The sequence below is a fragment of the Desmodus rotundus genome, chromosome 6 (genome assembly GCF_022682495.2).
Source record: "Desmodus rotundus isolate HL8 chromosome 6, HLdesRot8A.1, whole genome shotgun sequence".
Taxonomy (NCBI): domain Eukaryota; kingdom Metazoa; phylum Chordata; class Mammalia; order Chiroptera; family Phyllostomidae; genus Desmodus; species Desmodus rotundus.
The window spans coordinates 80,596,535-80,617,790 of record NC_071392.1 but is presented as its reverse complement, the minus strand read 5'-3'; the positions used below and the strand labels follow the sequence as shown (position 1 = coordinate 80,617,790).

Below are 21,256 nucleotides of genomic sequence, written 5' to 3'. Positions count from 1 at the left end.
TTACTTGCAATAGTCAAGCTCAGGAACAACCAAAGTGGCCAGCAGTGGGTGAGTGGACAAAGAAAATGTGATAAATATGTACACACGCATGCACCTATGCTGGAATATTACTCAGCCATAAAAAAGAAGGAAATGTTGCTATTAGCAACAACATGGATAGACCTGGAGGGTGTTATGCTAAGTGAAATAAGTCAGCCAGGAAAAGACAAATATGGTATGACCTCACTTCCATGTAGAATCCCTGAAAAACCAAACTCCTACAAACAGAGAACAGATCGCTGGTTGCCAGGGGCAGGAGACGGGGGAAATGGGGAAAGGTGGTCAAAAGATACAAACTTCCAGTTATAAGATGAAGAACCTCTGTGGATACAATGCACAGCGCGGTGACTGTAGTTAATAACAATGTATTGTATATTTGAAAGTTGCTAAGAGAATAGAACTGAAAAGTTCTCATTACAAGAAAAAAAACGTGTAACTATGTGAGGTGATGGATGTTAAGTAAACTTGTTGTGGTAATCATTTCACAATATATACACGCATCAAATGATTGTGTTGTATACCTGTGTTGTATGTCAATTACATATCAATAAAACTGGAAAAAATATGAAAATAAAAAATGTTTGAAGATAACTTTTTAAAGATTTTATTTATTTTTAGAGGGGGCAGAAGAGAGAAAGAAGGAGAGAAACATCAATGTGTGGTTGCCTCTTGTACAACCCCTACTGAGGACCTGGCCCATAACCCAGGCAGGTACCCTGACTGGGAATCGAACCAGCAACCCTTTGGTTTGCAGGCAGGAGCTCAATTATCTTTAGTAAGGGCTAAAGATAAGGAGAGTGGTGTGCGGGACTAGCTCAGCTGGGCTTCCAGAGAGCCGACTGTTACTAATAATTATTCAGAAATTCTGCAAGCCATTCATTAAACCATCAGTAGCTTGAAATCTGCCACAGTGGGAATAAATTCGCCAGGAAAACTGGCAAATGCTACAAATCAGGGATTCCCCCGCCCCTCCAGAACTGGTTTACCAGCACTCCACTAAGAGGTTCTCAAACATATTGCTTCAAGGCAGGCCAGGGGAGCAGGTCAGCACGCAGCCCACGGAATCACTCAGACCTGGGTTACAATCCCAGCTCCATCCCCTACGAGCTGGGTCACCTTGGACATGTTACTTCACCCCCTGGGCCTATCTGTGTGTGTGTGTGTGTGTGTAGCACCCATGCGTGTGCCAGATACGGTTCTCAGCACTTTAGACACGTTAAATTCATCGACTCCTCACAGCAACCCTATAAAAAAGAAACTTATTATCCCCATTCAATAGATGAGGAAAATCGAGGCAAAAGGAGATGAAGGAGCCCTGGCTGGGCGGCTCCGTTGGTTGGAGCATCACCCCATGTACCGAAAAGGTGGGGGGGTGAATTCCCAGTCAGGGCATGTACCTCGGTTGCAGGTTTGATCCCTGATGTTTCTCTCTCACGTAGATGCTTCCTTCTCTCCCTCTCCCCACCCCCACCTCCCTCCCTCCCACTTCCTCTCTCTCTAAAATCAATGGACGTATCCTCAGCTGAGAATTTTTTAAAAAGAGAGAGTGTTTAAGGAATTCAGCCATGATCCCACAGCTAGTAAGGGGCTGAGCCAGGTGCAGGACAGGCAGTCTGGCTTTGCAGGGGTGTCCAAGCTTTCGGCGTCTCTGGGCCACCCTGGAAGAAGACAAGTTGTCTTGGGCCACCCGTTAAATACATTCCGACACATAATCACAAAAAAACTCATAATGTTTTAAGTAAGTTTACAGTTTTGTGTTGGGCTGCATTCACTGCCATCCTGGGCCGCATGTGGCCCGTGGGTCGCAGGTTGGACACCCCTGCAAGCCTGCCCTCTCACCTTGCAGCCTGTGCTGCCCAGCACGCAGTAGCCACTGGCCACATGTGGCTACTGAGTACGCGAAAGGTGGCTGGCAGAAGTGAGATGCACTGTCGGGGGAAATACACACTGGGTTTCAAAGACTTAGTATAAAAAGAAGAATAGAAAATACCTCATTAATACTTACACTGGTCCCCTGGAGAAATAATGCTTTGGATGTATTGGGTTAAATAAAATATGTTATTACAAATAAATGTACCTGTTGCTTTTTGCTTTTTTAAAACATGGCTACTAGAAAATATAAAATTAATTTTAAATTTTAAATTATAACATGGGACCCACATTATGCTTCTACTGAAGAGTGCCGCTCCGTATTCATCTCGTAGCTTGGTGTGAGTATTAAATCAATCAATACAAGCAGAGCACCGAGCAGAGTGCCAGGCAAAATGAACACCCACTAGCTATCCTTAATATTAGTGGGATCATTGGCTTTCAAATCTCACAGTAGCCTTTTTTTCAAGCAACTTCTAACAGATAAGGAGGAGTGGTCTATTCACGCTGGGTACCACCTCCACAGGTTGGAAACCCACAAGGTTCACCATCTTTTTTTTTCTTTTATCGATTCTAGAGAGAGGGGAAGGGAGGGAGAAAGAGAGGGAGAGAATCATCGGTCGGTTGCCTCTTGCACACGTCCCGACTGGTAACCAAACCAGGCACGTGCCCTGACCGGAAATTGAACCCATGACCTTTCGGTTTGCAGGACGATGCCCAAGCAACTGAGCCACAGCGGCCAGAGACAAGGTTCACCATCTTTAATCGTCCCTCAAGTTGTAGCATTGCACGTCTGTAATTTCAGAAAAGGCAAGGAAGTGCTACTGGACAAAGTCCAGGTGTCTACGGCAGTGCTTTGAAAACGATCGTGGGTCTCAAATGCTGTTACCACAAAAAGGAACAAGAATTCTGCGGTATGACAGAGGGTCAGCTACCCCTACACTGATGGCCGCATTGCAAATACATACGCGCCTCAGATCCACACACCGCGCACCCGAAACTTGCACACGGGTATGTGTCAATTGTATCAATAAAAATAATTAATTCATGGATTAATTAATACCAAAACAATTATCACAGAAAAGTACCATGATTTTGCTTAGGAAAATCAAAGTGGCTTCTTCCCAGGCCTAGACACTGTCCAGAAAGTGGGGTGTCATGAATGTGAATGGGGGAAGGGGGTCACCTGTGGGGCCCTGGATCATTCATTACCTGCACACGCTTTACCTATGCAGGACGGCACCTCCCCACCTCTGCTCCTGACAGCCTGCTGACTCCCCAGCCCTGCAGACCCCAGGGCAGGCTCTAGCACTGGCTGTAGGCACCCACATCACCAGGTCTAACTCCAGCGAAGGACATACACTCAGTCCAGACACGACAAAGGGTTTGCTGTCCTGAAGGCAACTCGGGGCTCCGTCAGCCTGGCGTCTGCGAGACAAGCCTCCCAGCTCTTCCTGCAGCCCTCGCCCTGGCTCTGGTATGTGTGTGTGGACGGGGACAGCAGCCAGCTCTTCGCCGGGCTCTCTAACAAGTTCCACGAGTCTGTTTGTTAAAGAAAAATTCCAGTGGGTGCATCCAACACATGGAACTCAAGTACAGAATTTATATTTATCCACCCCACTGCCAAGGAGATCACATGCCCCGTGAGTCACTCCAGATGTGCTCAAAAACAGTCTCTCTGTGGCAGCCCAGTCCCCCAATCCCAGCGAGAGTCGGAATTACAGAGGTCCCCACTCCCGTCCCCCAGGAGGCTGCCTCTGCCTCTACCTTCCGAGGAGGGAGAGGGCATCCGCTCTTCTGAAAAGGGAAGGGTGGTAAGAACTGTACTGTCTCCTGGGGAGGACCGGTTCGGGCTCACTTGTAGCTCCCGGGCCCCCCTGTAGCTCCTGGGCCCCCCCTCCCCAGGTTTGAGGGCAGCTTTTCACCTTCCTGGAGGAAAAGATGTGCTGGCAGCCCCTGCTGCTCCTGCTGCTGTGGTACGACGCTCAGGCCACTGTGCCCCACAGGTGGAGCAGGGGTGAGTTGCTCTCTATTTATTTGTCTGATGCTCGTCATTCTTTTTTAAATACAATTAAGAATTTGGGGGAGGGGGAATGAAAGGGGGAAGGAAATTAGAAGCCCCACGCCTTCCTCTGCTGAGTGCTGTCTGCTTGTTGACGTGGGAGAAGGTGTTAGAAGGTGAGGGGAGATGATGGGGAAACAATCCATGCCGCTGAGGGGACGTGGGCACCCTTCTCTGACGTGCCAGGGCGAAGTCAGCTTTGTGGACAGACTCCCTCGAGGTACCCCTGGGCCGCTGCAGCTGGGCTGGGCGTGTCCGGGTCTGATGCTGACTTGTCGGGACCGTGGGTGCCCAGAAGGTACCTGGAGAGGCCGACCGGGAATACACACATCTTTCCAGCCAGGCAGAGCTGTCCCAGTGGCAGGAAGGGAAGGGCAATTCTTCAGCATCCTGGTGCCTACCTGCCTGCTGCCCCCACCGGCCACCAGTCCTCCCCTGTAAAGGAAGGGGCCCTGGCACAAACATGATCCTCACTGCCGACTTCTCTCCCTTCAGAGGTAGCTCCCCAGAGCCGGCATGCCGTCTTTTCTCTCTGCCCCAGGACCAGCTCCAGGTGGCAGACGGTGGCAGCACCTCCAACCAGAGTTTAGCACTGTCAGGAAGTGAGGGGCCCGGCGTGCTGGCCACTCTTTGCTGATCTGAACTGAAGGCTTTCGGCCCACTGCCTAAAGTCAGCTGAGGTCTGTCTCCGGGAAAGAACTGGAAAAAGAGGTCAGGCGCACAGGTGTTTCTAGAGACCCAGCCAGGCCGAAGACTGTCAGGGCGGCATAAGGAGGAGCCGCCTGTCCCTCGAGCAGAGTGCCGGGGAAGGAAGGAACGACCGTGTGGGAACAGCACGCAGAGGGGACGGATGTGAAATGGGGGCGGGGGTAGTGGGGCGTGGGGCACTGCACTTAACTGGGGGTTTTATTCCACCTTTTTTAAGCCTGCAATTGGGGACTTGCCAGTTCTCTGAGCTGAGCTGTGAAGTGATCGTTGCCCTGAGGCAAATAATTAATGTAGCCTTTTCCTCTATTTCGGGTAAGACCATTACTCACCCACCCTCCCTGTTCGTGGGGGCACAAACCCTGGGGGGGACCCTTGGAAGCAGAGAGCAAAGAACACTGAAGTCATGTTCTCCCATTTACTCCGTGTGAGACTGGGGGTTTTACTTAATTCGCCTATAAAAAAACACCAAACAGGTGATAAAAGCCACTCTTCTAACACACAGCTGTTAGAAAGCCAAATGAGGCGGTTTGATTGGTAATGAGGCTGGTAAACACGATAATCACACGGTGAGCTACGCCCAGAGCTCGGAGATTTGAGTTCTGCCTCTGAGGGGCTGTGTGATCTCTGGCGAGTCTCTGGGCTCCAGCTCACTAACAGGTAACATGGTAACGGCACCAAAACCTCACTTCTCTGTGTTGTTGTGAGGGTCAGACTCAGAAATGTCAGCAAAAAGCTTTGTAAACGATGAAGCACTACGTATATGTTAGCCACTTAAAAATGAAATAATTTCTTTAAAGAAAGCTTAAGATTCTCAACAGACATTTCTACTGCAACACCCCGGGCTCCGCGGTGCTGGCCCCACCCGGCCCTCGCTGCGGCAGGTCCGCCCCCATAACAGTAACTATCTTCACGGAGACCAGCGGCCGCACAGCTGAGCCAGAGCCCGCGGCGCCGCAGCGGGTAAGCACTAGATTAGCGATTCACGTCACCGTTCATTCTACAAACGCTCTGGAGCCCCCGCCACCAGCAGCAAAGGTCTTCCCATTGTCGATCGTGTTTAACACTTTCTTCTAATTTTGACAATTGATCATTTCTTCCAATTGCAGTTGACATCTTTTCTCAAAGACGGAATGGGGGTCACACCCAAGTAAAACCAGTTTTTCCATGTGTTCTTCCTGTTCCCTTCACCTTCATCCTTACCCCATCCCCACCCCAAAAGAGGGCCTCACTTCGGAGAATTCCCTCTGGAAACAGTCTCAGGGTGGCCACCCCCTAGAACAGCCTCCTCCTCCTGTACAACCCCGACGCACCCCCTCACCACCACCCGGCTTCCACCCTCCCTCTCCCCCTGCGCCCACGAGGAGAAATGTAGAAATAAACCCAAAGGGAATACACCCTGCCGTCACAGCATCCCTTCTCCTACCGGTCAGTCTGGTAAGAAGCGCTCTCTAGGATTCGGCCCTGGGAGGTCGCTTTCCGCGCCAGAATCGCTGTTCCAGCCCCTCTGACTTGATTCAGTGACTCACCTGTGGTCAGCGGGGCCAGCGGGGAGCTGGACACACCTGGCTCAGGCCCCAGCCCATGCCAGCTCCTGCCACAGCGAGGCTTGGGGGGCTGGAGGGGATGAGCCTGTCTTTTTTAAAAAATAAGAAATCTATGCCTATGTAATTACTATGTAAATATCTGTTTTTATGAAATACATATACATTATTTATATTTAAAGCAATTAAATAGGGAAAGGAAGCCCTGCAGGTATGTGGGGGGACTTAGGTCATTTTCAGGGGTCCATTTTAGTGTCCCGCGAGTTTTCAGTCGTGTGACAACGGGAAGGGCCTGCAGTCGGTGTTGAGAAAGTCCCGTCGGACTGGGAGGAGCGGTACTGAGTACACCTCCATCACTCCCTGGTCTCTCCAGAAGCAGGTGCTATTCTGCGCACGCACAGGTAAGAACACTGGCGTGAGGCAAGAAGCGAATGTGCCCCAGAGCACTCAGCGGCAAGGGCAGAGCTGGATTTTGATGCTCCCCTGACCCGGACCCCAGGACTGCAGCCTTAGAGTCTCGCTGTCCTTCCCCACTCCCCTCCCCTCCCAGCAGCCCAGGCTCCCCTGGGTGGTGGGGCAGTCTGGCCAAAGGGAGCAGACTCACAGAAGCCCTTCCAGAAGCACTCCCACTGGACCTCAGCACCCGGGCCAGGATCCTGGCTCGCTCAGAATATCGCTGGGTTTCTAAAGGGCTGGCCCGGGAGCAAAAGAGTAAATGACATCAGTAGGACCTGGCAAAAGATCTTTTATAAACCAGAGCATTTCCTTTCCACACCCACTGCCTTTTCCATAGAGTGGCTACAACTGATTCATTAAAAATACAGTTGTATTTTGACTTGAAAAAGGCTGTTGGAGTCCCTTTCAGCAAGCTCTGTGGTACAAACACTGTGTGAATTACAGTAGAAATGGCGCTTGGCCTTAATGCTGCTCTGTTACAGGGAACCTGCTGGGCGATGGGAGGGGAGAAGAGGCGATTTTTGTCCCAGACTATAAAAAGTCAGAGAAAGGTCAGGCTGAAAGCGAAAACGGCTCCTCCATTTAGGAAGGCTTCTGCCTGTACGTCTGAGCAAGGGAGCTCGGATGGGCTCAGGCGCTGGGGACACAGGTGCTAGCCTTGACTGAGAGCATTAAAAGTAGCTTCTCCCAAGCCCCAGCCGGGTAGGTCAGTTGGTTGGAGCGTTGTCCTGATATGCCAGGGTTGTGGGTTCAGTCCCGGTCAGGGCACATAGAAGAAGCAACCAATGGGTGCGTAAATAAGTGGAACAACAAATCAATGCTTCTCTTCCCTCCCCCTTCCTCTCTCTCTAAAATCAATAAATTTAAAGAAAAAAAATTTTAAGTAGCTTCTCCCAGGCCAGAATAGGGACTCCTCTGAGATAAAGGCAGGGCATAGGAGACAACATCTACTTTCTGACAATTAGCTGAGAACTATCACTGCAAATAAGTTCTAAAAGTGCCCTGATAGAGAAAGATTAAGTGACACATTCTGTTTGAAAAGATGGAGTTTGGCGACAAATGTAGTTAATGTGTTTCTATAGAATCGTTTATTCATTCAACAAACAGTCATGAGCGGGATGCTAGGCCCTGGGAATACAGTGACCACAAAGGACAACATCCCTTGCCTTCGTGGAGGTGACATTCTAGCAAGGAGAAACAGACCACAGACACATACAGAAACAAAACATCTGGTTTGTTGGGTGGCAATAAAGTAGGGACAGGTTAAAGGGTATCAAGGATTATATTTTTTTCATTTTTTAAAAGATTTTATTTATTTGTTTTTAGAGAGAGGGGAAGAGAGGGAAAAAGAGAGGGAGAGAAAGATCAACCAAGTTACCTCTTGCACACCCCCAGCTGGGGACCTGGCACGCAACCCAGGCATATGCCCTGACCGGGAATCGAACTGGCGACCTTTCAGTCTTTGGGCCGTCACTCAATCCACTGAGCCACACCAGCCAGGGATAATTTTAAATACAGTAGTCAGGGAGGGTCTCCTTGAGGAGGTGACTAAAAACTGAAGGCAGAAGAAACAGAAGTGCAAATGCCGGTGACAGAAGATGCCTGGGCCACTCGAGGGACAGTGAGAAGGCCCGTGGCTGGGGTGGCATGAGCCAGGGGAGAGGAGCAGGTGAGTTCAGACGCAGCGAGGACTCAGGTCATGTAGCACCTGGTGGCTGTTTGAAGAACTTTGGCTTTTCCTCTGAATGAGATAGGAAGCCATGGGGGGCTCTGGGCAGGGGAGTGACACAACTGACCTGTTCGCTCAGAATCACTTTAGTTGCTGTGTTAAGAATAGAATGAAGGCAGGAGCCAAGGATGGACGCAGAGGCACCATCAGGAGAGGGGCTCCAGGCTTGGACCAGGAGCCAGCAGGGATGTGGCCAGACGTAGCCAGATTCCAGATCTGCTTCGAAGGTGGAGCCAACAGGGCGTGCTGATTGGTTGGATGTGGGATGTAAAAGAAACAGTCGAAGGTGACTCCCAGGTTTGGGGCCTGAGCAACTGAGAGAGATGGGGAGATGGTAGAGAAAGCCGGTGTGCGTGTGGGCACACATGTGTGCATGGATATGTGTGCATGGATGTGTTTCGGGAGCTGGGATGGGGCTGGGAATCAGGAGAGATAACTGCTACGTGTCCAAAAGGAGATTCCCACAGGCAGTTGGACAGATGCGTATAAAAGTCTGGCCTAGAAATAAAAAGCTGAAAGTCAGCAGGGAAGGGAGGGTGTCTAGGAGGGAGGAGACAGCCCCAGGTGAGGCCAGAAATCTGCGTCTGGAAGGGGTGGGAGGAGGAACAACAGCCGATGCGGAGGGATTTTTTTTAAATAGAAGAAGCAACACGTTTTCACGTTAATGTGAAAGATCCAGTGGAGGGGGGGAAAGTAGGAGAGAAAGGTAGAGGTGAGCGGCACTTTTCTTGGAGACCTCACGCATGTGGAAGAGCTGGCTCTCGACAGGAGAGTGCACACCGGAACAGAAGTCAGCACCTGCACCAGGGGCGGGTGACTGGTTAAAGGAGCAAGTAGAATCATCGTCCATTTCACGGTGAAACAGAGAGAGGAATCGGGAAGTCAGGGAAATGGTCGGGCAGTGTGGAGGGGCCCGTGTGAAAATACCCATCTGAATTTCAGTGAGACCACGGTTGTGTTTGCCACCAGCCATTCAGGCGCACCAGTGCAGGTGTGGAAGGGGTAAGGAGATGGGTTGTACTCTAGGTCAGGTGATCACCGAGGAACACAGAGGGGCAAAGGAGGTGAGGATATGTGTAAGAGTGTGATCCCGTTTGACCCGGCATATCACACTATAAATCCAAGCTACAGGTTTGTTTAAATATGTGTGCTTCATTTAAGAATGTGATTTATGCCATATTTATTCACTCGCTCATTCCCAATTAGCGTCATCCTTCCTGTCGTTATTCAGAACTGAGGAACACCCGGTCTTGGGGCAGATGTGCCTACGAAAAGAGAGCACTGCTCGCCCTATCGGGGAGACTGAGTTCTGGAGCCCGTGAGCTCTGGGGTTTAACTTCAGCCCCATCGCAAGCACGTTGGATGGCCTAGGACAAGTTTCCTGAGCTCCAAGTTTCTTCCTGTCTAAAATGGGGTGTGAATAGTTACCTCACAAGGCCCACCGGGAAGCACAAACCTGTTGGTGGGCTCACAGTGGGCTCCTAAGCCGTCGTCACGTCTGAGCTCCACATTTCAACCACTGCGGTCTGAGGTCCAAATGTGGCTTTCAGCAGGAGACATGGACACAGCACACTGGGACACATGATTCCTGCATGTCTGGGTCCAATTTCGGGGCTAACTCAGTGCACGCGGCGTGACCTGTAGCCAGTGAATCATCTGCTCTGTGCTGGTCTGTCCAACGAATTGCAAACAGTCCGTTTCTGCCCAAGGCTCATCCATGCAGGGCCTGGAGGAAGAGGGAGAGGCTCACAGTTCCCCGCCCCAGGCCAGCCAGTGCGGCAGCCCGGCATGCAGGGCCACGTGCGAATCTCCGGTGTCCCCTGGGTACACTGAGTGGCACAGTCACATCCTGCAGAAAGAGCTGGAGAGTGGGCTGGGTGTGGAGCACTGAGTGGGAAAGAAACAAATTGGCCCAGCTTTACCCCCCAAAAGTACACGAAGTCAGTGATTTCGACAAAACTGTCCCAGCAATCTTCTTACCAGAGGCTTAATGCTTGGGTGGTGCCTGGGCAGGCACGGGGTGCTTCTGCCAGTCCCTGGTCTCCCCAGCCCACCCCTGGTCCCTCTCCTCTCTCAGGGAAGGTGTCCTCACCAATGGCAGTAGGTGGGGATGGGGCATGCGGGCCTCCCTCCTCTCAGCCCTGCGAACCCTGCACTGGCCCGTGGCTGCTGTGAGCAGGGAGCTGAACTGAAAATGACCTCCATAAATTTGGGAGATGGGATGCAAGGGAGAGGAAGAAAACCCAGCACAGCAGGAGTGGAAGAGTCTCCAGGGATGTCCTGTTTTATTGTTGCTTTTTTTTTTTTTAATAGCTGATGTTTTAAAAATCATCCTACAGCACAGCTATTGAGCCTGCACTCAGAGCCCAGCTTTGGCGGACACCAAGGTCAGGTGTCCTGTGCCCCCCAGGAGCTGAGCTGGCCAGAACTGGCAGGACCTGAGACATGTGGGATGGACCCAAAACCACAAGGACAGAGAAGGGGCAACAGCGAATGGTGGGCTCTTGGGGAAAGGCTTCTGGGGGGAACAAGCCTGTTCTTCTCACCAAGTGGGAGCCAGCCTAGTTTCACGCTTTGCACGCATGCCTCTCGGGGTTGGCGGGCCCGTGCCTCAGCCGTTTGCAATTCTGGCTGGGTCCTGACTTCACCTTTATGGACAAAAACATCTGGAGTTGACTGTATGGTTAGCTTTGTAGCCAACTGTTTGGACAGGGAGCAGACACAACCTGCAGCATCTCCAGGGGAGAGGAATTCATCCTCGTCCCATTCATCAGGAGCGAGGCCCATGCAGCCGCTGAGATGCCGGGCCCAGAGCTGGCTGCATTTCCGCAGCCCAAGGGGGCAGAGAAGCCCCTGCCCACGACGCACTGTCAGAGCCCACACGGCAATGGGGAGGGCAAAGGGAGGGGTACTTGCAGAAGGCAGGGGCACTAGGTGGGGGATGGGAAGAGGGAGGGACCCATCTTTCAGATTCCTGTGGTCCCCACACACTCTCTGAAGCAATCATCCGTGCCCTGGCTTGTCTAGAGGCTGAAGCTATTTCTAACAATCTTCCCAAACTGTTATTATTTTATAAACCATGAGGACAAAGGCTATTGGAAAAAAGGTTTCCATTTTTAAAACTCAGTTTTGAATCAGAAAGTATTTTCTTCCCACCTCTTGGAGAACTAAGGGTCCCCCTGGGGTGAGCATGTTAGAGGGTTGCTGTTCCCAGGGGAACAAACAGTGGGAAGTGCAGGGGAGCCCCGTGAGTACCTCTCCCAGAGGCAGCCACCCTGTCTGGGGTGACGGGCAGCAGAAAGGGCTCAGTGCCCCGCCGGTCCCCTTCACCTGCCAGGGTATGACTATTTTAAGGGAAACCCATACCTTTAACTTCACAATAAGAGAGAAATTCTGGAAGAAGAATTAAAGAAGTTGCTCTCAGATCCTATCCCAAGAAGAGGGTCCACCTACACTTTCCTGGGAGGAACCCACATCTTGGTCTTGGACCAGTTCTGGTCCTCGTGTTGTCTCCCAGCAAAGAGAAGGCAGGATCCAGGTACACACCCTCTTTTGGTGTCTCTGGTGTCCTGACTGGTTTGCTTTGGTCTCTTCAGGTGGCCCTGTGAGGCCTCAGAGGGGAGTGAGCTCTGCACTTTGGCGCCACGTGCTTGGCTGTGGCTCTGGGCAGCCCAATGGTTACCAACCCCGCCTGCCCATTACAATCGCCTGGGAACCGTGGAAAGTCCCGATGCCTACCAGAGATGCCCACGAATGGGCCTGGGAGGTGGCATTCGGCATTTGGGTTTTTAGAAAACCCCCAGGCGGTTCTAACGTGCTGTCACGGGTGAGACCCGCCAGGCTAACCTGAGTGTGGCCGGACGGCTGAGGCAGCACCGTCCACACAGCCTGGGTCCAGCACCCCCTGCTGCTCAGCCGGGGTGCCATTAGAAGCACCTAGGAGACGTCTGAAAATCTCACTGGCCCAGTTATAGTCTAGCTCAGTTAAATCCAAACACCCGGAGCCGGGACGCAGGCCTCAGCGTGTTCTAAAGCCCCTCGGGCATCTAATGTGTGGTTGAGAAGGAGATGCCTCAGTCTCCTGAGCTCCACCTGAAACAACGGGCAGAGGCAATGAGTGAACAGAGGCGAAGTCCTAAAATCTCTAACTCTGTGGGAAATGGGCACTTTTCTGGCACAGAGAACCAATTCTGTTAAAATGCTAGGCTACAAAATGTCATCCTGGAGGTGACAGGCTCCTTCCCCACAGTGGTCTGGGGAAGGAGAGGTCCCCTGCCTGTCAGAGCGTCCCCCGGTGCATGGATTTGCTCAGCCAGCGACAGCGCCCTGCCACCGCCCCCCCCCACCCCCACGCAAGGCCTGGAAGCCTGCCAGGCTCTGGTGGGGTGCAGAAACCTACGACCATATTTATGCTAAGCCCAGAGGGACCTGTGGTACAGATAATAGATGAGTACAGAAAAGCACGATTACAGCAATGTCCCACCCAACCAGTTGCTTCCAGGAAGTGGGAGATTCCTACCACTGAGCTTTTCAGGAAATGTCTTTCTATCGAACAAAAAGATGTGTCATTTTTATCACTTCAGCTCGACTTTTTTTTTTCCTAAAATGCTTATGCAGTTCCCTGCCTTCTTTAACACAGTACACGGGACATCCACGGGCCCTTTTTGATGGCCCTGGGACACTGTCATTAAGAAGCAGAGCTGTTGTGCATGGTTATGCAAATTGTGTTTTGCACAACTTCAGGGGGCGCTATTCACCTGGAAGTCTCAGATTTTTTTATAGTTAGTTGCCCAGTTTCCTGGGAAATCACAATGCAGTGTCTTGAAGAAGCTTTACTTTTTTCATTTTTTTAAAGATATGATTTATTTTAAGTACTTCCAAGATATAAATTCCTCAGATGGTAGAATGTGTCCATTTACTGCTTCTGGGCCCAAGGTACCAAGCCACATAGAGAATCTTACTTTCTTATGTATGCATTTGAAAGCATCTCCTATAACATGAGACTTAACCCAAATCACTCTATACAATTCTTTATGTTTTGCTTTTAATTGCTGCGCTGGTGGTTCAAACCCAGTCAGGACTTGAATGGTTATTTTGAAAGGCAACATACTGCAGGAGAAAGAATAGTCATCTGAGATTAAGGGAATCTGACTTATGCTTTACTATTTGACAATTACCTTAGGTGCAAGAAGCTATACCTTTTTCTACCAGCTGGCAGCAGGCTTGCCGATCCTGTCTGCATAGCACCCAGGTGCACAGAGGGGTCGGGGGTGGATGGGGCTATCTGCTCCCAGCCTGATAGGACCCTGGAAAGCTGCAATTTATAATGATTATTCCTTTACCTCGTAGCATTCTGCATTCTCCTTCACTAGTCCTCAGTAAGGTCCTAATTCTTGCTACCCTCTCTGCCCATTGCAGCCCATCCACCTTCCTTCAGCTACTGTTTCTAAATGCAACCACAAGAAACAGCATTAGCAAGTCACAGATTGTCCCAAATGCATTTCTGAGTCTGCTGGTCCTTTGGGGAAACCCTGAGCCTGGTGCCACACAGAATCTTTCTTTTCCAATCTTCACCCAAGGATATGTTTACTGATTTTAGAGAGAAATGGAGAGGAGAAAGAGACAGGGAAGGAAGAAGGGAGGGAGAGAGAGAGAGAGGCAGCCATCAGTTGCCTCCCTTACTCACCCCTGCAGCGGTTCAAACCCGCAACCTTTCGGTGTTTGGACTACACTCCAACCATCTGAGCCACCGGCCAGGACCACGCGTCAGAGTCTGGGGCAGCTTTCTTCCTTTTCACCTGCGTTCCTATTCTTGGCAGCCAAATGTCAGAGGGCTGGGGAAGAGCCAGAAGTCTCACCCTCTGATTAAAAGGGCTGGCATTACATATAAACCAGCACTTCACACTGATGAAGTGCTGAAATGCGCGTTACCATTAGAGAACAGTATTATTAGGGAATGCGTTGGTTGAATTTGGAGGGTTTGTACTCTGCTCATTTCTGTTTTATTTTAACGTAAGTGCCCTCAACATACAGGGGTGGGCACAAGTAGGCTTCCAGTTGTGAGTGCTTGAAACAAAGAGTTAATAGAGCTACTGTAATCGTCATAACCTGCATGTCTTCTCCCATACGAACAACTGTAAACCCACTTCTGCCCCCTCCCCGCCCCCCCACCCCCTGGGCGCACTATTTAGTTTTCAAAGCTTTCTGGGATGAGCCAGGTTTGAAATCACTGGTCTGAAAAAGTTCCATCCCAGCAGCCTGGGAGCTCTCCGGGACACCAGAGTTCTCTGTCATCTCCCCCACTCTATGACCACCACAGCTTCGAACAGTCACTTTTGAGACTGGCTGGCTGGCTGGCCTCAAGCTTACAGGAGCGGAGGCCAAGCGTGCAGCCCCCAGAACTCATTCTCTTGTTTCTTGCAGCTGTGCTCTTCCCTGCAGCCCATCGGCCGAAGAGGTCCTCCTCAATGCCCTTGAACCCTGTCCTGCAGAGCTCCCTGGAGGAAGTAGAACTGCTCTATGAGGTAGGCAGAGGTGCCAGTGGCCACGCCACCCCAAAGGCATGGCAAGTTTTCTGTTTTTTGGAGAAATGACCGGAGCCCCTGAAAAGGAGTGTCATCTGCTGCCGTGGGGACCGTCCTAGACTCCCCTGTGGAGGCCAACGCATCCCGGCCACCCCAGAGTGAGCTGTTCCTCGCCTCTCCTCTCCTTCCCCACGTGCCATAACCAGTGATGCTGGCAGTAAGAGGTGACAGAGGCGAAGTTAGATTTAGGTCTGGCCACTCCTAGCGCCCCAGCAGCAGAGTGGGCCATAGTCTCAAGCAAAGGCTGTGAGGCAGGACTCGTCACAGGGTCCAGGCAACGCCACGCCAGGTGTCTGAGTGGAGCCGTGTCTCCAGTAATCAGCTACCGTGACAGCCCAGCTTCTGACTGTCTGGGGCCCCCCCAAGGGCTATCTCCCTCTGCCTCTCACACCTCCACCACGCAGACCCCACCTCTCCAACCACAGGCCAATTTCCCAGGGCCACTTCTTTTGGTTCGGTGGTAAAACGCAGGTTCAAGATCGGGGTGTTAGTTCTGGTTCTGCCCCCCATCAGCCTGTGACCTTGCATAAGCCCCATGTCTCTCTGGGCCCGAATCTCCTCCACTGTCCAACAAGGGGCTATGATGATCTCCAAAACTCCCCTCCTGCCTTGACGTCCTCTGACGTCCTCCATGTGCCAGAACTACCTGACTAAGAGACAGCCTGCTGCAGCCGAGCAGTGGAGCCTGGGGGAGATTTCAAGTCCTACCACAGGGAACAAACTGGAAAATGCACAACCTTCCCCAAGCCTTGAACTTGGGGGTCATATGGACAGATCTGCTTTGGAAAGATAATAGTAGGATAGAGACAGACTGGAGCTGGGGAAAGCTGGAAACAGAGACAAGGGTTAGAAGCCCAAGTCCAAGAGGATTTGCTAGGTTCCTGACGTGCACCTGGCTGAGCAGGGGGTGCATAGGGCAGACCCCCACCCTGACTCAAAGAACAGGGGAGATGTGAGGACAAATCTCTATATCCCACTTAATTCCTAGCACAGTTCTCTGCGTCCTTCGATCCCCAGCTTCTGATTTAAAATTATCTGAAATAGTTCATGCTTTAGAAGATGCTCTGTGGCTGGGGGGGAGAAAGGGAAGAATGGGTTAATCTGGGACACTAGACATAATAAGTAGTCATTAAATAGTGACTTTGTGCCAGGGACAATGTTAGATGGTGTCCGTATTGGTCTTATTTACATCTCACAATAGACCGGTAAAGTATTTTGATGCTAACCATTTCACAGCGGAGGGAAATGAGGCTCGGAGAAGTTAGTACCCCCTCCAAGGTCACCTGGTTGGTGGGAACAGGGCACCTGGACCCCAGGTCCCTTGGATCCTGGAGCTCTTTCCACAGCTGCCTCCCCAAGTAAATACAGGTGATATTGAAAACAGTGATGTCCTCAACAATGTCCAAATGCTTCTTGTGTTTCCACGTCCCGTGTTTCTCCCCAGTTCCTGCTCGCTGAACTTGAGATCAGCCCCAACCTGGAGATCTCCATCAAGGACGAGGAGCTCGCCTCCTTGCGGAAGGCCTCGGACTTCCGCACGGTCTGCAATGACGTGATCCCCAAGCGCATCCCAGACATCCGCCGGCTGAGCGCCAGCCTCTCCAGCCACCCCGGCATCCTCAAGAAAGAGGACTTTGAAAGGACAGCGCTCACCCTGGCCTACGCAGCCTACCGCACGGCCCTGTCCCAAGGGCATCAGAAGGACATCTGGGCCCAGGCCCTCCTCAGCCTTTTCCAGGCCCTGAGGCAAGACCTGGTGCGGTCCTCAGGCTCCAGACTGTCTCCCTGAGAGACCGGCCCACACCAGGACTGCCGAGCACAGCCCAGCACGCGCTGTAATGCAGAAATTCTTCATTCTCCACTCCATTTACAGAGGCCCGCCTCCAAACACGTGCCTCCACCTCAGAGCAGCAGAGATAAAATAATTAAGCCCCATGCTCTTTACCCACTGTAGCTTCCTGACGAGCACACCTGACTCATGTTACACTGTGACCTGGGCTGGAAGAAAGGGCTGGAGTGGTCATTCCGGATGCCCCCAGAGGCCTAACGGTTTGCCTGGTGACACGCAGAGTCTAAGATACACACCTTGACACTGAGCAGCTGCCACAAACACACAAGAGGGAGGACAGAGCTAGAGGAGACCGAGCAAACTGTAGAGGTCTGAGCACAGTGGAAAGCCAGGGGGCAGATTCCTTTGGTCCTAGGAGGTCAGGGCACTGGGTCAAATGAACATCTTTCTGAAGGCTCTGTAGTAAGATATACAGAAGGTAGAGCTACAGCCAAGTAAACACATTGTTAGCCAAGGATCTACTTCTCAACTTTCCTAAAGGTCCCCAAGAAGAATCAGGTAGAACGTTGGCGACTGTGTGACCCGTATGTCTTGTCTGCTCCTGTCTGAAGGCTGGTTCACTACCCGCAGGCAGGCCGAGTCCTTTGCACAGAGAAGCCGAGCTAATGCAGAGAGGGTCACCCTCACAAAGAGGGGCATCGACAGCCTTGCCCTTCTGTCGTAATGCTCAAATTATTTAGTATCATCAGAGAATTAAGCGCTCCGAAGAAAAATGACTTTCAGATGACAGAGTTTTACCCTTTCAAATGCCAATTTTTCATTTTAGTGGTAATGACTTGATGTCTTTGAAAACTACGCATAAGAAATGCCTTAAGCTTTCATCTGGTGTCTGTGAAACACTGAAATGAAGGAGTTGGGTGAGATCATTTCTAAGACTCTGACTTCTGAGATTTTCACAGTCATTGAAATGCCTGTGAGGTATTACAGGGAGGACCCCGCACCCGAAAGGTCTGCTGGACTATTCGTAGCAACCCGGGAAGTTCCCAGGCCTTGCTAATTCTGTGTTGGGGGTGAGTGTTTCGGCTGCCTTCCTTGCCACCAGGCCGTAAGAGCGTACTTTTCTTGCCCTTTGCTTTTCGCCTCTTGCCCTTTGCTTTTTGTTCCGTGCTAAATAAGAGTTAATAGATGAAGACCTCTGCTAGGAGTGAAGTGCCTGGGTTCTAATAAAGATTCCTCACTGCTCTGGCCAGTGTGGCTCAGTCGGTTGGAGCATCATCCTGTGACCAAAAGGGTGTGGGTTCGATCCCGGTCTGAGTGTATACGGGAAGCAACCAGTTGACGCTTCTCTCTCACATCCATGTTTCTCTCTCTCTCTTCGCTTCATTCTAAAAGCAATGAAAAAAATGTCCCTGGATGAGGATAAAAAATTTTTTTTTAAAGATTCCTCACTAGCTCAGAGATCTTTCTGGCTTCTCCTAGGTTTACAGCCTGGTCCAGGAGGCTACTGTCGCAAGTAGTCTGATCTTTGAGTGAATGAGGATGCATTGGGCTAAACTTGGTTTTGAAACAGGCATTTAACAACTGTCATCGGATGATGACAAAAGCTGGCCTGGACTTCTTTCAGATCTTTGAACAAGGGAGCTTGGCTCAGCTGCGCAAGCTGTGGGATCTTTTTGGAGAAACACTAGAATACTAGGAAAACACAGCTTTGCCTCCTGATGTTCTCCAGCTTGGAAGACTCACAACATGCTCTCATTTATTCCCTGGTCACACTGCTCATTTAGCTCCCTCCACTGCAGGCTGATACATGCTTTTTGCTCAGCTTTTTTCTTTCTAGTGTTACCTGTTCTCTTTGAGGTCACTGTGCTCGTCTCCCTCTTTTTTTCAAAGTGTCAGTCCATGTCTCTGCATTCTCTCTCTCGGGGCCTGATTCTGATTATCTTTGCATCATTTCTCGAAGCCACTCCAAGGGCCCGGTGGCTGACCTCTGTCGCGCACTCTCTGCCCGCCCGCATCCATCCTCTGAGCTCACTGGCTTTCGGTCTCCTTTGGGTATCAGTAGGGCTAGAACAAAGGTCAACGCAGAGACACAGCTGGGATTGCCCAGAAGGCAGACTGGCCTTGCAATCTACCTTCACTGATTGTACTTATCCTTGCTGGGGAGGGGGGAGGGGGTCAGCAGAGTCCCTAGACGCTGAACAATAAACACCGAGAAAGTCAGGCTGGCATCCCACCCTGGGAAAGGGTCTGAGAGCCTTCAGTCACCAGCTAGAAAGACCCGCCCTGTGGTCCCTGGTCCTCATGCCCTGATATGCATTGCTGCTCCCAGTGGGGGGAGATCCGTGAATGGTGGGGGGAGGGTTCCCAGAGCAGGGACAGCAATGGTGGTTCATTCGCCCTGCAATGAAAAATTAAAGGCACTTTCGCATTCATAACTCAAGGCCCACATATATGTGGTAATTCATGATGGAAAAAATAGAAACAAGAAAGGCATGATTTTTTTAAAAGATAAATGAAAATTTCAATTTCAGTAACTAGATACTCTAGTAACAGCATTTTAGTCTGACTACAGATTAATTGTTTACCCACAAAATGTTTTCTAACCATGACCTCACTTACATGCAAAATCAAATATCATGCTCCAGACGGCCACCCAAAAACCCGCCTCTCTGCCCAATGACCAAGACGGTAGAAGCCTGGATAGAATCAGAGTCTCCCACTTTGCCTCCTGAATGCTACTCTGTACACAGCACAATCACAAACCGAGTCACATGTTGTCCTATTTACTCATAAACAGAATAACTTGGGGTGCGACGTTTGTAGTGGAAACTTGCCGGTGACTTGGGGAACCAATTCTGCCATTTCTATGTTGCCGGGAAATTCGAGGATCAAGAAATTCTGGACGTTTCCTCTAGAGTTGGCATCCTCATGGTTACCTCTGGGGCCACTCAAAAGAGACATTGAAAAACCTCCGTGTGCCGAAGCTTTCATTGCTCTGTCGCCTCACCTTGAATCTCACTGAAAGAGAATCACGTAAGTGGTAAATCAGCCAGAAGGTATTTCCACAGGTAAATGCATCTAAGACCAAATGCTTGTTCAATGACTTTACACAGTACCCCTTACTTTCCTAGACCATTTTCACGTCTTATTCTTTTTACTGTAGTAAACACACACACACACAACGTAAATTTACCATTGAACCATTTGTAAGCAAGTGCACAGTGGTGTTAGTCGTATGCCCGTCATTCTCTGACAGCTCTCTAGAACGTCTTCATCCCGGACAAATGGTCTCCCCTTTTCCTTGTCCCCCCAGCCCCTGGCAACTACCGTTCCATGTTCTGTTTCTAAGAGTTTGACTATTTTCAGTACCTCATGTAAGTGGTATTTGTCTCACATTTCCTAAGCCCTGTCCTCTGGAGAATGTTTTCTTCCTCTGAGAAGTGGATGGAGTTCTGAAGAACTCCTGGTCTGACTGTGTCATTCACTTTGCCTACTTTTATTTAACAAATGTTTACTAATGGTGGAATAAATATGTCATGATGGAGTTACTGGGCTCAGTGGAAATCTTTTGTTATCTCAGATTAGCTCACCAAGGAATTTGAAGTAGTTCGTGGGTTTAACCGCAATGTTGATTTCCACAGCCATTTGAGATTATCTGGTCTGTTTAATATTTGCCACCAAAACGTCCCACACGTGTCATCGTTCATGGGGAGTTTCAAAATCATCACAAAAATAAGGTCCAAATGGAGTAAACACGATAGCCTTTAACATGCATTTAAAGAGATAAGTCATCACAGCCCATCCGATAATAGCAAGATAATTTCTAAGGGCACCTTAGAAGTCAAGAAGAACTGGTTTTCTGGAGTTTCTTTTGCAGTCGCTTTCATGTTAGCCTGGGGATTATTTCCAACCGGTATAGCTATAGATCTTGGAACGCCATTCCTTACATTCCGTGAATTCAAGAGAACTTGGGTTTCGTTACCCTTGACTCTGCTCAGCATATCTCAGACCAAGGCAATGCTGCGAGGCCCCCCCACTTACAGAGCGTTTAGGTTTTCTTTCTTTCCTTTTCTTTTCTCCCTTGCCCCAAACCCACACATCCTTTCTGAGAAAGGCCAACCTTTCTTTCTCCCGGTCTGTAAGCAGCAGAGGTCCAGATTCCACCTGTGGCAAAGGTCCTGTCCCTGAACTTGTCAGCTTCTTCCCTCCCCTCCCATCTCTCCCTTGCAGCCCAGCCAAAGGAAGCCTTCTGTTTGTTTGGTTTAGTTTTGTTTGGTTTGGTAGAAAACCTCCAAGAGGAGCATTTGAGCACCGCTCCAGCCAGAAAGACCACTGACTCTGTGCTCCAAGGACCTCTGAAATGACACTGGCATCTAGACTTTTCCAGAGAGGCAGCTCTTCTTCCAATTCTCCCTAAAAAGCTCTGGTCTTTCTTACAGGCTGAACCCTCTGCTGACTCGGGCCCTTTCGCAAACGCCC

At 50.4% G+C, this 21,256-nt stretch overlaps 1 protein-coding gene across 1 annotated transcript; it reads left to right on the top strand.

Moving 5' to 3' along the window:
• Positions 1 to 3,560: 3,560 nt before the first annotated feature.
• FAM180A (family with sequence similarity 180 member A) lies at positions 3,561 to 20,314 on the top strand. The gene is made up of 4 exons (XM_024555081.3): positions 3,561 to 3,722; positions 3,814 to 3,925; positions 14,828 to 14,928; positions 16,433 to 20,314. The coding sequence occupies exons 2-4, from the start codon at positions 3,850 to 3,852 to the stop codon at positions 16,775 to 16,777; spliced, it is 522 nt and encodes a 173-aa protein (XP_024410849.2). The 5' UTR covers positions 3,561 to 3,722; positions 3,814 to 3,849; the 3' UTR covers positions 16,778 to 20,314.
• The last annotated feature ends 942 nt before the right edge of the window (positions 20,315 to 21,256 follow it).

Bases quoted from the DNA above. Each gene is read 5' to 3' on its own strand.
- FAM180A (XM_024555081.3), top strand. From the start codon at position 3,850: ATGTGCTGGCAGCCCCTGCTGCTCCTGCTGCTGTGGTACGACGCTCAG. The intron at 3,926-14,827 runs GTGAGTTGCTCT...TGTTTCTTGCAG, and splicing joins GCCCCACAGGTGGAGCAGGG to CTGTGCTCTTCCCTGCAGCC. The intron at 14,929-16,432 runs GTAGGCAGAGGT...GTTTCTCCCCAG, and splicing joins AAGTAGAACTGCTCTATGAG to TTCCTGCTCGCTGAACTTGA.